Source organism: Scaptodrosophila lebanonensis, unplaced genomic scaffold (genome assembly GCF_003285725.1).
Source record: "Scaptodrosophila lebanonensis strain 11010-0011.00,11010-0021.00 unplaced genomic scaffold, SlebRS2 tig00000092-arrow-pilon, whole genome shotgun sequence".
NCBI classification, from domain to species: domain Eukaryota; kingdom Metazoa; phylum Arthropoda; class Insecta; order Diptera; family Drosophilidae; genus Scaptodrosophila; species Scaptodrosophila lebanonensis.
This window is the reverse complement of record NW_022060566.1, coordinates 899,993-918,811: the sequence shown is the minus strand read 5'-3', so window position 1 is coordinate 918,811 and position 18,819 is coordinate 899,993. Positions and strand designations below refer to the sequence as shown.

Below are 18,819 nucleotides of genomic sequence, written 5' to 3'. Positions count from 1 at the left end.
TTTCTAAAATGGTAGTGGTTACGTTTTTAAGTGATTAGAAGCAACATATCAATGAGACATCGCGGGGCCGCGGTACCTTTAATTTAGATTTGATGATAAGGGTTTCACTATAATTGCTATCTCTCCATTCCTTTAGAGAGAGCGAGAGAGAGAGCTTAATCTACAATTAAACAGAAATTGGGCCCTCCCTCCCAATAATTGAAACTTTTGCAATTTTTCAACTACAATTTTACTAAAATGTTGTTTATGTGCGTTGAGCCCCTTGGGCTGGGACAAACGCGAACACATGGACAGTTCATATACTTATATACATACATATACGGTATGCAAAGACGAATATCAAAAATGGATTTGCTACGCACTAAGCTACAGCTCTAAAGATATAGACGGAATATGCGGGGAGTCCTAGTCACGCTTCTGGTGATTTGACGTTGGATCCAAATCCGTTGGCTCTGTCTCGTCAATAGCAACGCCGGTGTCGACGCGACTCTGGTCCACGGGATAAAGCCAGCGTTGATACAAATATATGAGGAACACAATGTCATCGCGCAGACAGGCCACGCGATGGGCAGTCGGCATTGTGATGATAAAGGCAAAAAAGTCATCGATGAATGTATTGAAGGCTTTATACATGAAGGCCCGCCACGGAAGTGCTGCCACAGACTTCAGCTTATAGTTCACAAATAGTTGGGGCAGCATAAAAAGAAAGCCAAAGGCATAGACGCCATTCACAAGCGAGTTCAGTGTCCAGGAGTACCAAGATCGATGCGGCTGATAGATGAGTGAGTAAATTGCGCCACCAATACACAATGGATATAGGAGGTAGCTGAGATATTTCATGCCCTGACGGTCGAACTGTTCTGTCTGGCGTTCAGCAAGCTGGCCACGCTTCGTGGCTGCATTACCATTGGCCTCCGCCTGCTCAAGTTTTCGACGCACGAAGCTGCTGAAGCTAAGCTCCAGGCGTAGGATCTTCTTGCATTTCCACAGCTCAATGAGCGTGCCCAGTCCGACGGGCACAATGACCAGATAGGAAGTGTCCTCATCCAGCAGGTACAAAAAGATCACAAACTGCGAAAACGCCCGCCACAATGTGGTGCGTGTCGAGAGGCCCTCGTAGGAGCGTTTCTTGCGCCAGAATGCAACGTCGTTCTTAAAGGATAGAAAATCGAAGAGCATCTGCGAAAAGACGCAAAGTATAATCATGGTCGGGTCGTAAGCAAGGGGGTCAATGCCACTTACATGCACACTGGATACGAAGATAGTGCCGCATAGCAGGTACATATTCGTGTCTGAGAATATGCCCTTGACTTCGTCAATGTCCTTAATAGCAAATCCAATGGCCAGCAGCGCTTGCGTTGCATGCTCCATTAGCAGCATCAGACGCAGTCTGCCCACGCCGACGGGCTTGTAGTGGAAGGTAAAGGTGAATTCGGTGGTATTGCGAGTTACTGGCACCAGATCCTTTAGGCGGGTGTTGAACGTGTCCGTCTTGAGGATTGGCAGTATTTGCTGCTTTCGGTTCACATGTATGTGCTGGGCGAGTTCTGGTGGGACGTCGGCTTGTGACAGTGAGAAGAGATCGGTGAGCAGCGTTACAAAGACTTTCGAGCGTATGTGGGTGCTGGGACGGCCGGCTGGGACTTGGGCGCCTTCTTTTTTGCCAGAAGCCGGCGACTTAAGCTGCTCGGCATCGCCTAGCAAATTGAAGGCTTCGGCTCTTGGAACCATATAGTCCGTCAGACTGAGTGTGTGCAGTACGGTGGGTCCATCACGACGCAACGTTCGCCATTCCAGCGGCTCACCCTCGAGCGCAACCACGACGTGCATATAGAGGGAGCCATTTCGGCGAGTCTTAAGCGGCACATCCACCTCAAAGTCATGCTCGAACGGACTGGAGTAGTCAAATTTTTGTGTCTTATACACGTCGTGCACCTCAGCGGCGATGGGGTTGCGTGTCAGCGATGTGAACAGTGCCAGCTGCATCTTTGGATTATCTGCCAGGAATGAGGTGTAGCAGGGCATACCGGTGCATTGTAGTTTGTTAAAGAGTTGCGACATTTGATAGATGGAATGTGCAATGTAGGCGAGAAACGCCACGCCCAGTATTGTTGAGATCGACGGAAAATACATCCTGTTGCCTGGGAAATGTGTTCGATTGTGGTGATTGTGAAGACGCTCCCTTATGAATGCGGCGTCAGAATGCTAAACTAAAACAAAAACCAAATGAAAGCGCCCAATGCGTATTTTATACACATTACGCAGATCGCCGGTATTGGTTGATAAATGAAATGGGTTGCTGCTTGGCTGACTTTGATGGGCGGACAAAATATTCCTAGTGTGGCAACACCGCTGCACTTGCTGACGTCTCACATTGTGATCTGGTAGCTCTGCAGATGTGGTAGCTTTGTCCAGCTCAGTGCTGTACAGTGCTGTAAAATGTGGCGCTCAATTGAAATGTAGTTTATTTGGTAGCATTTTTATTAAAATGTTTAGACATTACAATATACAGCACATATTTTTCTTTTATAAATGATAAACATGCTCTATACATATTTGGGAATCATATATTGTATATACAAAATGGATTTTGTAAAATTAAGTACTACATCTTCATATGTATAATTATTACTACTTTTCGTCACACAAAATTTCCAAACCTTTGGAATAAATTAAACGACTAAAATGTACACATTACGAAACAAAAAATATTTGCATAATACATTGATGAAATTCATGTAATGTAAAACACAACTGGTGATAGCGGTTAGCTGAAGAGATAGAGCAAGAGGTGTTAAATGGAAAGTGAAGAGTACGAGTAGTTATGAACGATGCTATAAATATGTGGGCATTGCATTCTTGAAAGTACGATGAAGTAACAGAAAGGATAGCTGAATGAATAAGGCGTGTGTGAATGTATGTATGTATGTATGGTTTAGGTATATATATATATATGTAGTAACGCATAAATAAACACTGATGTTAGTTAGTATTGGCTCAGGCGAGACGCTTTTTTCGACTAGGTGACAAGATTTTCAGCATTGTTACAACGGGCGCCTCGAAGGACATCGAGACGACAAATGAGAGGAAATATGAGGCGACGGTCAAGCCAAAGAACATCACGACCTGTAAGGAAGTCGAGAGTTATAAAATTCTGTGTACCATATGTATGTATTATATATCTCCCAACTCACCATCAAATCGCCGCCCAAATGTAGAGGGGCATCTGAATTTAGTGCCATGGATCGAATGACAATCGGATGCACCAGATAGGCGCAGTAGGTCACCCGCGAGAATGGATAGAGGAAGGGCGCCGACAGCAGCGAATTAATATAACCGCCATAGCCCGTCGAGCAGGCGATCGTGATCCAGGCCAGAGATAGCGCCCAGGCCGAATGGCTCAGAGAGCTATAGGCGGCTGCCGTGAACTGTGACAGATCGGCGCGATATAGTCCGAAGACCAGGACAAACAGATTGAGCATGGCCAGAGTCCAGGCAGTGGCGACCGTCAGCTTCGGCAAACGTATTTTGCAATTGGTGCGGAATAGAATCCAGCCCACGGCCATGCCAATGAGGTAGGGCCCCAGTCGTGTCCAGGGCTTGTCGTAGATCTTATCGAAGAGGGCCAGGGGGTCGTCTGTGTTCGGTCGATGATTGTTTGTGAACGCAATTACCGCTGTGGTTATCCATGAGAGAACCAGGAATACGACCGTTGTTATCGCCGATAGTTTGAAGTGGCGCACACCCACAATCAATATTATCGCACCGATCATATAGAATTGTGTATCATTGGCCAAATACCAACTCCAGAGCATGCACTGCAATGGATTACGAATTAAATGAAGCTCTAAATTCAGGACATTGGACATTATGGCACTTACCATCTCGTCTACGGGAAATAGCGTATTTATGTAGAGTATGTTGCGCCACCAGTAGTCTGGGCATGTGATGTGGTCCATGGTGGGCGGGTCGAATATGGAATATGCAGCCAAATACTTCATTGTCACCTGCACCACGCCCAGGACGAAGAGATAGGGGGCCGTTAAACGCATAAAACGATAGGCGACCAGACCAAAGAAATGCGCTGTGCCCGCCGTAAACTCGTTGGTGCCCTTGGTCAGCTTATTGAGTTTACCCTTGGCATTGGTGCGGAAGTACAAATACGATATGAGGAAGCCGCTGATGAAGAAGAACGTGTCCACACTGAACGGTCCATTGGTGATGGCCTGAAAGAAGAAATTCTGCTCCACCTCCTTTCGCATCTCCATGTTGTCCGAGTACTTAAAGACCACAATACATGTGTGCCCCAGGATCACCCAGGCCATGCTGAAGGCGCGTAGTCCGTGTATGCAGGGTATCGTATCTGCACCCACATTTCGGTCACAGATCGCATTGAAGTTCGTTATAGCCGAGAAGGAGAGCAATAGCTCCGCATAGATGCTCAACTTCTCCGGTTCGTGCAAATGCCCCTCCAGATGCTCATCCGAATTGTTATTGTTGCTGTGCACATGATGGTGGACATGGTGATGATGATGATGGTGATGCTCCTCTGCACTGTCCACACCTGTGAGGGGTGGCGGCAAATTGAGGACCAACTGGTTCAATTGATTCAACTGCTTCAGAGAGGATGATTGTGAGGATTGCTTCAGCGTGGAATCGTCGTGGGCGGTCATCGTATCGCTATAGTCGGACGAGGCGCAGCCAATGCCCGAAGAGGTCTCGCTATTGTTCATCATCTCCTTGTCCTGTTCACGTAGTGCCTCCTGCAGGCGACGGGTCAGATAGATCTCGTACAGGGTGCCGCAGCAGATCAGTGCCAGCACAATGCATGACACAATTCTGTAAGCATTGTGAAGCAATCGAACAAGAGGTATACAAAAAGAGAGAGATAGAAATAGGAAGAGAGAAAGAGAGGTGCTAATTAGTATGGCATATAATGGAGGAGTGCCGCTTGGTTTTGATTTTGGAGCGCGCCAGAAGCTTCACACGATTTCGTGGCTACACACCATCGGGCCTTGCTAATGGCAAGTACCAACCAGCTGTCCAAAACTGTGGACAAACATGCATACAAACATACATAAAGGCAAATGTTGGGGCACACATGTGCATTAGCACCCACCCACACCTACAGACATACTATACTACATGCTTGTGATTATACAGGGGGGTACTTTTTGTACGCTATGAAAATATGTCCCTCATGTAACATTTAAACATACAATAAGTTGTGGACAATCTTATGGATTGATTTATTATTTATACCTCAATTTATGGGAGAGTTCAGCTTCACAGCCTAATATATATAAATAATATTCTCGTATACTCTCCAAACTCTCTTTTGAAAATGTTATCTGAAAGCTCTCATTTCAAGATGTTTATCGTTTGTTAGATATGTCGAAGTTTGGAAATTATTGGAAAAATTAGAAGAGTTATAGTATTTAATTTTTAACAAATATTTTAGATCAAGGAATATTTAACCGTTTTATATAATTTGTGGTGAATCAGTAATTTTTGAATGGTATTATTGTCAATAATGTTATGTTAGCATGACAGTTATAAAATAGTATGTTTTCAACACATAATGTTCCCAATTTCTTCTTTTTGTACCAGCTGGATAACTTTTTGTTTGCAGCAGATAATTCTATTCAAAAATTTTTAGTGTCGTCCTTATTGCGATAAAAGTAGGGTTCAATTTAATATTAACCTCCAAACATCAACATCAATAGATGTTATTCGAAAAACTTCTTCAAGCTCAGTTTAAAATAAAAATTAAGTCCAATTTCATTTGTATGTAACAATTTTCTTTAAGTAATTCCCATAAACCAAGTCTCCTTACATTTTCTGAAAGAAAGTACTACTATTTTAAACATTATAGGTGTGCGTATCAAATATTTTTAAATTTGTACAAGATGTTGAAGGTTTTGAAGCTGTCTAAGTCATACTTATATTATTCTTTATAATATCTTTTATAATAGGAACTTTTGGTCAAGGGTCGCGGCCTTTTAATTTACTGGTTTTAAAAATTTAAAACATAATTTATTCCACCACTTTTGAGGAGCATTTTATCTCAAATGTAAGCTTTACCACAAATAAAACAGAAACTGTGATTTAATAATGAAAAAAGGTGAAATTTCATATACTTGTATGTATGTTTTGTACATCTACATTTAAATAATTAAACTAAAATTAAAAATGTTTAAGCGAGGTATATATATAGAAACTCAAAATTTCCCAAAAAAATGTGCGTAAAATAAAAATTAAAAAACTTACAAAATGAGTTTGGGGAACAGATACCAATTCTTGAACGCTAGTTTGAATGACACTTTAAGGAGTCGTCTTTATTAGACACCCTGTATATGCGAATACACGCACACACACATTAGGGTGCGTTGTTTGCTTTCAATATTAGCAAATGTATTTGAAAGTGAATTTTTTATTTGTTAATTATGTATGAATATGTACGAGTACATACTTGTATGTATGTGCGACTACATACACACATTTGCATGTTGTTTAAGCATTTTCGTTTTCATTGGACTTACATAAGCAGCCAGAAGGTCTTGTCCGACCATATGTTGAACTCCTTGTCCGTCGGCACTCGTATGTCCAGCACCTTCAGCTCTCTCGTGGGCAGCTTGAGACGCGCATAGGCGCTCAGAGAGTGCACGTCGCGAATGCTGCAGCTGGCGGGGAGACAAATTCCCACATAAATGGTGCGAACCTGTGAAGGAGCAGGGTGGGAGAGGCAATGTGTAAGAAAAAAACCGAGAGAGCAAGATGAGAGGAGCCAGTTAGGAATGTTGCGTCTGCCCATTAACATTTAACTGTTAATGGGTCGAGCAAACTATGCTACGAATAATGCTTTACATAGATGGTAAAAACGAAAGGCGTTGACAGCGTCAGGCTGCCTGCCATGTTGACATCGACATCGACTTCGCAATCGACATCGTCATCGACATCGACATCGGCAACGAGGCGGAAGTGAACGCTCACTATTTGCTTACCACGCTCGTTGGATGCGTCTCGTTGAGCTGCATCTTGACTACGTAGAAGCCGGGCATGAAGGGTGGCGGTGCATTGTAGACGCTGTTGTAGGTTTGTGCGTGTGCAGCGGCGAATGGCAGACCGCTGTTCTTGTTGCTGTTGTTCGTTTGTTGGCCCGACGTGTTGTTGTCCTTGTTGGGAGCAGTGGTGCCATCCCCTCCCTCCGCATCCACATGATAAATGGCATCGCAAAGGGCCAACGAACCCATCCAGTAATTATTGCCATAGAAGAAACCGGATGTATAGTGACCGGAAGCATCGTCCACTGCAAGCAACGAGAAAGATAGCAAGAGAGAGAGAGAGAGAGAGCATGAAGGAGTGCGATTAAGAGAAGGGCATTAAAATGGCTCAGTCAGTGATTGTGCCATAAAAAGTGGCCATTATGTAACATTTACACGACTGTAGAGTGTACTGCAGATGTTGTGATTGTTATACAAAGATGTTGTTGTTTTTATTGCTGCTGTTGTTGTTGTTTTTGCTGTTGTAGTCATTGTGATCATTGTAAGCTGATGCTGCAACTTTAGGTCTCGGTCTAATGCGTCCACTGCATGCTCTACACATTCAGAGCATGAAAGAAATTTCATAAATTGTTTTATGAAAGTATCTAAATCTATATCTGATATTAAGAAACCAAATACATACATCAGTATATAATAGAAAAGAAGTTCAGGAACTTTTCAAACAACCATTGAATATATTTTAAATGAAATTTTAGTTTTAAATGCAGCTCCATAATAATACAAGTACAAAAAGTAATTAAATTTAAAGATGAAGTTTCCAGTTTCTTTAAAATACGACGAAATCGAAATCCTCTCAATTAAATTTAATTGAATTGTTTTTGAAATAAATATATTCCATTGTCAGATGAATGCAAATGTTTTCGATTACAAGTATATCCAAAAAATTATTATACAAAGCAATTGCGAATTTTAACAAAGTCGAATTCAATAATATATGTAATTTTGTATTATGAATTAATCGCAAGCGAAAATACAATAGTGTCGGCTTAGTCGATTTAGTTTCGCTAAATGATCATCAATTTAATATATGTCTATCGGGGTATATATCACATTCATGATCTAAAGTCTATAACCTATTTCTTGGACTGGAATAATATTGTTTTAAGATTAACCGATATGGAAACAATATTAAGTAATTCAATCGAGAATAAATCCATCTATTCATTAAATTTATCTTTCAACAAAGCTGATCTTCAATTATAATTCAACTGAAAATATTTTACAAGCTGTAGGCATTAATATTATTAATGAAACTACTTTTTCTCAGCAAGTGTAGACTTTTGGTTTTTGCTTTTCGAAAGAAAAAAGCCAAACTGAAAAGCAGAACTCTATAGGGTTGTAATCAGCTGAAAATCAAGCTTTGGAGGAGAGAAGAAAAACAATGTCTAATTTGAAAAAGCCGAACAAAATTTACGTACTCAAAAAAATATAGAGTTGTAGGTAACTCATGTTTGTTGTTTGTGGACCTTAAAATTATTTGTATAAACAGACTGGCAGGTAATAAATGAAACCTATTGGATGGCCTATTATCAATATTTACAACAATTATAAATGTTCAATTTTGAGTTCAGTTCACCCCATATGACAAAAGTTTCCATGGCCCAGTTCCAAAGACTCTGGGCTAAATGTTGAATACACTTTTGGAAAGGGTATATTAAGTGCAACAGGCGGCTGAGCTTCAAACTGGTTCCTTGTCCATGTGGCGCCCAGTCACATGCCTTGACAACTGGTTGCAGTCCACAGCGGAATGAGCACAACATGTACAAGTATAAACAAAAACAAAACTAAAAACAAAACAAAACCAATGAAACAGAAGGAGATTGCAATAATCTGAAAAAATATCGGCTTTGTTGGCAGACAAATGGCATATGATAGGTTTTTCACTTTGTTTCTGCAGAGGCTCTATTTAGAAATACACCTAATTCTATTTTTTTTTTATTTTTAATTTTCAAACCGTTTTAAATCAAAACCGCGTAAATAAAAACAGAATTAGGTGTACTTAGTAACTGAACCAGGGCATTATGTTATAAAAGGGCCTTCAATAAAAAATTGGTTATTTAGTTTCTTCTCTAAATATTTATAATATAGTTTGTTTCAATCTGTTATTCTATATACTCGTATATTTTGAAATCTCTGTCTTCAATTCAGTTGGATATTAGCAATTTTCGAAAGATAATCATTTTTTATTCTAAATCAGAGTTTGTGGCAAAACAAAGTAAAGGCGGACTCGATTCTTGAACAAAATAAAACAAAGTGAGAATTGGATGGGATTAAGAGGATTTACGTGTAGAATATTCTAAAAAGTTTACATTTTTGGAGACAAAAGAGAATCAAATTGTTTAGCTTTACAAATCACAGCATTTCTAGTATAAATTGTGAAGGGTATCTTTGTTTCGACGAGGCCGCCAGCTCATGTATTACTTCTGCAACAATTTGTTGTTGTTGGCCTCTTGCATTTGTTGGCCATTTGGTGACAAGTCTTGTGTGCTTGTGGTTGTTGCCAAAAGTCTTACATGACTTTGGTATTAATTTCCACTTCCGCAATGTGCCTTGACCAAGGAAAATAAATATGAAAACCATGGGATGTTGCTCAACCGGTACCGGGTGGGGGACTGCAGCGACGGCCTTGCAATTTATCAAGATTTATGTGCATATGTGGTCGTTGGAGCGCAGCGAGTAGCCATGACCATGGAACGACTTCCAACAAGGAGCAACATTGGTCATTCCGGGCAATCGGGAATCGTGTGGCTGTCTATCGGTATCTGTGCAATCGACCACTTAGCATAACGGTAATTGATTGCAAATATCTAGGCCGTTGTGTATATTTTTTCAATATATACGCATATATTTCTTTTTATTGACATTTATCAATAAATAACGCTTGGCCAATTGCAACAATAATTGCATTAATTGCCCACGTTAAGGTCATACAAATTACCAGCTTCTTATTTATAAAATTTGTTGTCGTTCATAAACAAAAGATGATGACAGTCGTCGTGTTATCGAAACGCGAATGCTCTTTACACAAAAACCCTAATAAGAGATAAAACAAACAAAAAACATCTTGTGGCTATAAATTGCTTAGCAGCATTTCTTGCGGGCCAAAAAATCAGATAAAGGTAAAATAATGAATGTTAATTTACCTCTAATACATACAATTTCCCAACGAAATACTCGTAAAGCGGAACGTTTTGTTTGACAAAAAAAAGTTTTGCTTGAGATGCAAAAAAAAAAAGAATTGTGAAAAGTTTTAAAAAATATATAAACTAGTTTTGCTTGCTATTTACTAATACAGATAATATTGATATTTAAACTGACAAATAACAAATAAAATTTACGTGCATGCTTGAAGAAAAACAAGTCTTGCTTGAGATGCAAAAAAAAAGATGTGTGAAAAGTTTTAAAAAATATATAAACTAGTTTTGCTTGCTATTTAAAAACATTGTAGAAATTTAAATAATTAACAATTTTTAAGAATGTGTGAGAGCATTTACTAATACAGATAATATTTATATTTAAACTGACAAAAAACAAATAAAATGTATATGCATTTTAAAGCCACTTTACGATTTTAAAGTTCATAGTCGCTTCTAGGACCTAAGAGAATCAAATGAGCTGTTTGTCAGGCCTTCGAAAGCATAGAGATTTAGGCTAAGCAATATTTATATTATATTTATTTATGTATTTACAGTTATGCACCTTTCTCACGGGTGTTACAAATCTTTATAAGAAACACAAAATAGCTCGCTGGGAAGGGTATTAAAGTGTTAATTAAATATGCGTCAAAACGTTGACCCATTTTTTCTTTCGTTGTGGCGGCGCTTGGGTTTTGTTGTTATTGCTGCTTTCGAGTTTTGCCCGTAGCTCGAAATATGAGACAATAAAACAATTATCATTACCCCAATGTCTGCGAATATACATACATGCATACATACATACATACATATTTACATACACAGACACTCGTGTGAACATGTTTGTTAATTTGATTGGCGATCGAATTAATTGGATTTGGGTGAGTGGTTATCACTTTTGGCAAAGAGGTTTCAACAGCTTGTAAAGTAAGTTTTGCAATTTATAGACTAACTCGTAGCTCGGACCTATTTCTGTTGTTTTCAACATCAATTTCAATGCTAAATCAATTTCGCAGCTTTTACACAGATGATGGTTTTTGTATAAACTGGCACTCAACTTTACAAGATGTTTCCTGAGGAAATACTCCAGGTCTTTCATCGAATGCAACGTACTTCTTTATTTAAGTATATAATAGAACAACTCTTGATATAGAATTTATAAGACTTTTACTTCACAATATGAGAGAGCAACATTTTCAAGACCACCTACAACTTGTGGTTGAAATAGAAAAACTGATAATTTTTTGTGTTAAAAGAATGTTCCGTTCAATGAAAGTATATGCGTTTTAATTTACTCAATATTTTGATAATATAAATAATATTTGTATAGAGCACCTGCAGCTAGAATAACATTTCATTTGGCGGCTCTTCCAAACATCCATTATAATCTGCTTAAATTGTGTTTTTTTTTTAACACGGAGTCTTGTTGTTCTCACAACATCCAAATAGTTTTGTAATAATACAGGGTATACTTTTGGAAAATGTGGGTCTCAAATTCAGGTCGTAGGTGCTTAAGTTCAGGTAAGAAATCTTTAAGAGTGCGCATCAACCAAGCCCAATCTATTTTAGGATTAAATTATTCCCAAATGTATATGAAAAATTCATATCAAAATTAAATAACTTTAATGATTTTTTCGCTACTTCAGTTACTACTTATTTTAAATACGAGTTATATAAAATATCTAATTAATTCATTCATCAATTTATTACTTACGATTAAAAAAAGGATGGATATGAAATAAAATTAAAGAAAATAATAAAGAATACTATATTGTTGTGGAAATTAAGACCGCGTCTATTTTCAAATATGTATAGACTGTTGTTTTATGATTTTAAGGGATTTGAAAAAAAAAAGTAAAATATATACAAATTTCTGAGCTGGCCGAACTTTTTTAAGTGTTTGGCATGTAAATGAGCTTTGAATAATAAGTAGAATGCAATCCGCTATAATGATTTCTGTAGAAGCTGCAGAGATAAGGAAAGAGGTCGTGAAAGAAATGCAAATTACCGGGTGTCTGAAGGTGGACCTATAAAACACCTAGAGACGGGGCTTTCAGGCCTAACAATGGGAGGGTGGGTCGTTGAGGAGCATTGCCTCAGCCCTTGAAACATAAACACTAGAACAGTTTAAGGTTCCTAAAGTATTCTTGACAATTCCACTGAGAATCAAAACATACACTGACGTGCTTAAATGATCTGGTTTTGAAAAAGTGAGGTACAGCTAATTCTGTTTTTACACGGTAGATTGGCTCCAGAAACAACTCTAAAGAAATATATATGCAATTTTCAATGTTCAAACCGTGTTAAATCAAAACCGTGTAAAAACAGAATTAGGTGTATTCACTTGCTAGCAATTATAGTTATTGGAAGCTAATTGGTTTAGGTTGACAATCTTCGGTTGCATCTATTTAGGATTTATCGGTTGCTGTTTTTTTTTTCTTCTTCTTCTATGTGATGATCTGTGTTTTTTTTTGTTTTTTTGTGATTTGAAGCTTGGTGTGCTTGTCGCTGCCTCGCTTTATTTGTATATTTATTATGAGTAGCATTTATGCCATACAGCAGTCTCATGTTCAATTGAACGTGTCATTCAAGCGTTTAACGTCTTAACACAAAAGACACCAAGAGCAATGATTTTTTTATAAATGGAAGTTCAAAAAGATAAATATAGAGAGCCAAACAGCCAAACAGTCGGACAGCCGTACAGTCGGACAATCGGATGGACAGCAATGCAGACAACTATCAAGGTAACACATTACTGACATCGAACATGACAAAGCGCGACAGAGATTGCCGCCAGCGCCAGCGCCAGACACCAGCAGCCAGTAACCAGTCACCAGCTGGAGATCTGGACAGCTAGACAGGCGGCTGGACAGTCGAGACGCCGTCGTAGCTGCAAGTGAACTTGGCAATGTGGCGGCTAAACAAGCAAAGTCAAATCTTCAAAAGGTTTGATCACGTGTGGTTGTTGTTGTTATTGTCATTGCTCTTAAGCAGCATCAGAAGGTCGTTGTCAGCACACAGTGTGTGTGTGTGTGTGTGTGTGTTCAGATACGACTCCAAATATCACTGACTGATCTCTGCATATGCGGAGAAGCGGAGGCCTAGTATTGGGCAATAAGCACATAATTAAGGAATCTGAAATATTTGATAAGTCAGCTTGACTTTAAAAAATACCTCCGATTATAATATGTTTCTTTACATTTAGGAGAGACTATTTCCAATAATGACTATTGTTCCCACTAAAAATAATAATAGTTTAACAAAAGTATTATTATTAAAAGCTGTGTCTAGCAGAAGATAGGATGACTAAATCGCAAGTTCTTCGTCTTGAATATCTCAGTAAAATAAGTTCAGATGTCTTCAGTTCTATTTAATAAGTTCATTATCTAGAATGTCTCAGTAAAGAGCATTCTCATATAATAAAATCAGATGTTCTCAGTTCCATTCAATAAGCTTTTCATCTTGAATGTCTCAGTAAAGAGCATCCTCATTTATATGAGGATCAGATGTTGTCAGTTCCATTTAATTAACACATTAGGCTCTTCATCTTGAATGTTTTAATAAAGAGCATCCTCATAAAATACGATCAGATGTTTTCAGTTACATTTAATAAGTTCTTCATCTTGAATGTCTCACTAGAGTATCCTCATATAATAAAATCAGATGTTTTCAGTTCCATTCAATAAGTTCTTCATCTTGAATGTCTCAGTAAAGAGCATCCTCATTTATATTAGGATCAGATGTTCTCAGTTCCATTTAATAATTTCTTCATGTTGAAAGTCTTAATAAGGAAGTTTTAAGCTGACTAATGACACTTTAAAGGGGCGATTCGATAGATAATTTTGCTAAAAATACTTGCTATTTAAGCTTTCATTTCGCACATTTATGCAATCCATAAATAATAATAAAATTTGTGGAAGAAAACATCTTTATTCACATTTTATTGGTATGTACTTATAAATATGATTGGCATGGTGAGACGAATCGATCTAGAAATGCCCGTTTATTTTAATAACTACCTTCCATTTAAATGATCGGCCATTAACTTAATTACTTCAAGTACCACATTATTACGTTATTTTGTTGTAACAAGTTGTTTAATATTTTTCCTTCTATGACAGAAAAAAAGTAACTGTGATTTATTGACAACTTAATGATGGAACAGATTAAGATCTATCCAAAAATCTATCAGCTATCTTCTATCTACTTAAAGACTGTGAAGTTAATTGAAGTTTGTGATACTAGAGCATTGCTGATAATTCCAATATTCCATTATTCTTCCTGTTATGATTTCCCATTTTCTGAAACCTAGGAATATTTGTTCTTCTTTTAAACTGTTGGGTAGATTGTCTTCATCAGATGGTGGAACGGTGGAGCTCCGACAAATTAAAGAGATTGCCAGACCAACATAGACCAATTAGGGGTCTTGTAACCTTGAACTAAGCCTAACCTAAATATCTATGGCCATAAGATCGGCGACCCGAACACAGCTTGACTTCGGTAATGGTATGTTATGTCCTACATCGGGCGTTTGATTGATTAGGTGACCTTATATGTACATACATATATAGGCAAGTTATATGTGCGGGTGTGTAACTACATACATATGTACATACTTATACATATGTCGTACACACATACTTTTAATACGAGCATATCCAGACTCTGTGGTTTTGTGAATGCTCTTGCCAACATTTATTTTTTGTGTGTTTGGGGCCGATTGGGTTTATTGCAGTAGTTAGCCTTTGCCTTGCCCAACAAAAGTGCTAACAACAAATCCGATTACAGTACACCATATATGTATAACAACAACAACAACAATGCCAGCAATAACAATAGCCTATGACGACGGCAAGCAAAGTTGTTGAAATATTGTTGTTAAATAAAACGAAAATGATGTACATATAAACAAATGTATGTATATTGGCAATAACAAATAAATATTATAGTGATTATATATACATGCATACATATATGTACATATAAGTGTGAGTATGTATGGTGTTTTTGTTGTTGCTTTTGGTCTGCTGATATTGCAAAGGTTGGCAAAACCAAAAGCAAAAAACCAATAAAAATGTGACAAAATAATGAAAGAAAAGACTAAACAATGCAAAATTGCGCACAACAATTTGTACGCGCCTAAAATGTAAACAGTGGAATTAAAATCAGCAGCAGCAGCAACAATAGCAACAACAACAAGAACTAACACAACAACAACAACGACAATTGATCGATCAACGTCAGAACAAAGACGGCGCGACACACGTTACTGGCCAGCGTCAGCCCATTGGGAGACATCCATTAACAATTTGCTAAATACGATAAATTTTTATTGATTTAGTTGTTGTGTGTTTGCAGTTAAATTTTGCTTTTATGGCACTATCATCTATGTACACATTCTATGTGTATAAAACCGTTTTTCCTAACTGACTGACGGACTGACTGACGGACTGACTGATTGGTGAGCCACGCACAGCCCAGATGGTAAGAGCTAGGAACCTAAATTGTTGACTAAACTGCCCTTTGACAGAGTAGGTGATTACGAAGAAGAATCAAACTGTTATACACTGTTATACATATGTATGTACATACATACATAGTATGTATTAGATTTTGTCAAAAAATATAAAACGTAGATGAAGTAAGTGCATTTGCATTTAACAGATAAAGTAGTATATACTTAGTAAATATACATATGTAAATAAATGCGTTCTGAATTTTTAAAATTTGCCTTTTCATTCATAAGTAGCGGCGACTTGCCATCTGCAAATATTTATGAACCCCAATTGGTTATAGGCTGTCATGCGAGTTTTGTTTTTGCAAATGTACACAAAAATGTATAAACGCAATTTTATATACAAATTCCAATCTAATATTTTAATTAAGAATTAGAACATTTTTAATGTTGTTGGAGCTTCGCAAGAATTCAAAGCGTAGAAATAAAAGAGAAGCAAACAACATGGTTGTAGTTGGGATACCAATAGGGGTTAAAGGGTTATGTCAAAATGATTTATAACTTAATTTAATAAACAAATTGCATAAAAAAATTCTAAATAAATCTTACTCTTCATTTTAAACAATATACATACATGTCACAGTAATTTTATGTTCAAAAGAAAAAACTATTTATTTAAATGCAATTTGCTTAAAATCCCATTTGCTTTGATCCCTGTTACGCCTTTGCCAATATGCCAGTTGCCTATGTTAATTTACAGCTATGATTTTTGATTCTTTGCTTTCACTTTCGCATTCTCGTAAAAGAGAGCAGAGCTGGCTGAGCGAAGGTCAAGTCTTAGTTTTGAGCGGCATGATGAGTGCGTCGCGTCGTTAATCGTTGGCATTGGCAAACAAATATTACAAAACGCGTAAGTTAAATATTAAATTTAAGTAAAATATGTGAAAATTAAGTGTTTATTACATCTTTGTTACACGCCGCGGTGCCGCGCGATCTTCACATGTGTATGTATGTATGTAATGTGTGTTTTTTGTTTTTGTTTTTTTAAGTGATTGTAAAAGTGATTTGCAATAAATAAAATGTGAAATAAAAAGGAAATGAAAGGATTATCTGCATATGTATGTAATAAATGTGTTTTGTTTTTTTAAAGTTTTTTTAGTTGAATCCAGCTGCGTACGAACATGTTGGAGCATGGGTGGTCGAACGCTCCAACTCCAAGCAAGAGAGCGTGTGTGTAGGGCACAAGGCTCTGCAAGTTACAGAACTCTCTCGTTAACTTTTAGGATAAAGAACAAAGCATGATCGAGTCGATCGAGTTTGAATCAAGCTGTGTGCGAACAAGTTGGACCGTGGGTGGTTGAATCGCAAAAAAGAAATAAGACAGCTCAGTAAGCCACTATGTGTGAGTACATACATATGTACATATTTCGTATTTAATGTACATACATATGTTTATGCCCAGCAAAGACGGGCAACATCAAATATTAAATCCGTCAAATACTATATTTCTTATGGTCCGCTTACGTACATTCATGGATCACAATTCCAAATCTCTGCAATTCTATCGTTCGTTGGCTTTGCTTTATGCCCGTCCCTTTGTTTGATGTTTTTTTTTTTAGATACGAGTTTATACAGATATATATATGTGTGTACCATATGCTTTGTATTTTCTAGGCTTGTCCAAATTGCTAATAATTATAAAAATCAACAAAATCAGCGGTAACATTCGCATCAACACAAACAAACAAATCGTCTACAAGCGGCCGAAAAGCAGTCGCAGACCGACAATATCATGTCTGTCTACGACTCATCGCACTTGTCAAGCCTTACCTCATACCTTATACCCATAGGCACATACCATACACCATATGGGTACGTGCGGAATGTTAAAAGATGATCGTACAGACCAGAAAGCTATTATTTTTCGGACTGATATAAAATGCAATAATTACAATTATCGCGCTCAACCCGTACTCTAACTAGTTTTATTTGGCTCGTGCGGGAATTCGAATTGAAACTGTTTATCACCTGGAAAATATAAACATACAAAGTTATTTCTGAAAAATAGATTGTTAAAAGCAGAGATTCTTAGAAGCAATTATTTGATTTCTTGCAGCCCATGTATGAAAACGAATATAACTTTAGAGTCGTGCCTTCCCGACTCTTGACGAGCCTGTACTTATCGTGTTCCCGTTTCAATTTAACGTGTACGTTATAGATTTTGCGAAAAATTAACTTTGAAGAGAAATTCTTGGTACAATTGTACGAGTTGTGAAGGCCCATTATTTGTCGAGAAATTGAATATTGCTTACAACGCCGGTCTCTTTTAATAATAAGATAGATATTGCATACAAAAAGGAAACTAAAAGCTTTATATTTATATTATTATATTAATCAGAACATATCAATACATAAACAATAGTACGTTAAACAAATAACAATTCATTATATATACTCGTATATATAATAATATATACTCGTATTTGTTTTTATTTTCGCAATACTTGTGTGCAGATTTTTTACCTGTGTGACCGTAGATATTAATGAGGAAATGTCATTGATGCGATTGGTATTATCTTAGGAAAGGCAACAATTAAATTTCTTTTGCCACAACTTTTTGGCATGCCTTTGTCTTTATATAGTGGAACGATCTTTTGTTGACGAACTTATGCGTAATTATCGCTGTCATCGACGGGTCGGCGACTTAGATCTTCGTACTTTGTCATAATGTTAATGGCATAGACATACTCGTATATACGGATATATGTTAGAAGTAATGTTTTTATTGTTGTGGTAAGCGGACATTAGAACTGAACCGCCACCGGGGCCTGCTAATGGTCGGACATCAGTCGCGTGTGTTGGCCATTTAGTCGCAGCTTCCCTAAAGTTATTCTATAGTTTATTTTTTTAACTTTTTGCTTGTTTGTTTGTTTGTTTTTGCTTAACGTATGATATTTAATAAAAGTATTTGCTAATGTCGTTGCCTTTTGTTGCCATTTGTCAGCTTATGGTTTGCATTATTTGTGTAATTGCGTCACATAAAGAGCGATGCGAAGCCACAATTTTATGCTCAGAGGCGCACAAAACAAAAATTGTGAAAAGATTGCTGCGGTGCGATAAATCGGTTGGGTGCGTCTTAAATGCTGCACAGACACTTCCTGAAAGT

The 18,819-nt window shown here is 37.6% G+C and overlaps 2 protein-coding genes across 2 annotated transcripts in view; both read right to left on the bottom strand.

Annotated features, from left to right (window-relative positions):
• Positions 1 to 205: 205 nt before the first annotated feature.
• On the bottom strand, positions 206 to 2,310 carry LOC115627196 (cleft lip and palate transmembrane protein 1-like protein). Its single transcript, XM_030522810.1, has 2 exons — positions 1,243 to 2,310; positions 206 to 1,179 (listed from the first exon to the last, which is right to left on the bottom strand). The coding sequence occupies exons 1-2, from the start codon at positions 2,131 to 2,133 to the stop codon at positions 406 to 408; spliced, it is 1,665 nt and encodes a 554-aa protein (XP_030378670.1). The 5' UTR covers positions 2,134 to 2,310; the 3' UTR covers positions 206 to 405.
• A 511-nt stretch (positions 2,311 to 2,821) lies between these two features.
• LOC115627269 overlaps positions 2,822 to 18,819 on the bottom strand; it is a 30,065-nt gene continuing 14,067 nt past the window's right edge. The window contains exons 2-6 of the mRNA XM_030522898.1: positions 7,005 to 7,309; positions 6,543 to 6,721; positions 3,882 to 4,839; positions 3,195 to 3,818; positions 2,822 to 3,126 (exon numbers count right to left, since the gene is read on the bottom strand). Coding sequence (XP_030378758.1) covers positions 2,998 to 3,126; positions 3,195 to 3,818; positions 3,882 to 4,839; positions 6,543 to 6,721; positions 7,005 to 7,309 — 2,195 coding nt within the window. The 3' untranslated portion in view covers positions 2,822 to 2,997. The remainder of the gene's footprint in view (positions 3,127 to 3,194; positions 3,819 to 3,881; positions 4,840 to 6,542; positions 6,722 to 7,004; positions 7,310 to 18,819) is intronic.

What these genes read in the sequence shown, in the direction of transcription:
- LOC115627196 (XM_030522810.1), bottom strand. Translation starts at nt 2,133, where the DNA reads ATGTATTTTCCGTCGATCTCAACAATACTGGGCGTGGCGTTTCTCGCC. An exon ending in TCTTCGTATCCAGTGTGCAT is followed by an intron (nt 1,180 to 1,242) that starts GTAAGTGGCATT and finishes GTCTTTTCGCAG; the next exon opens with ATGCTCTTCGATTTTCTATC.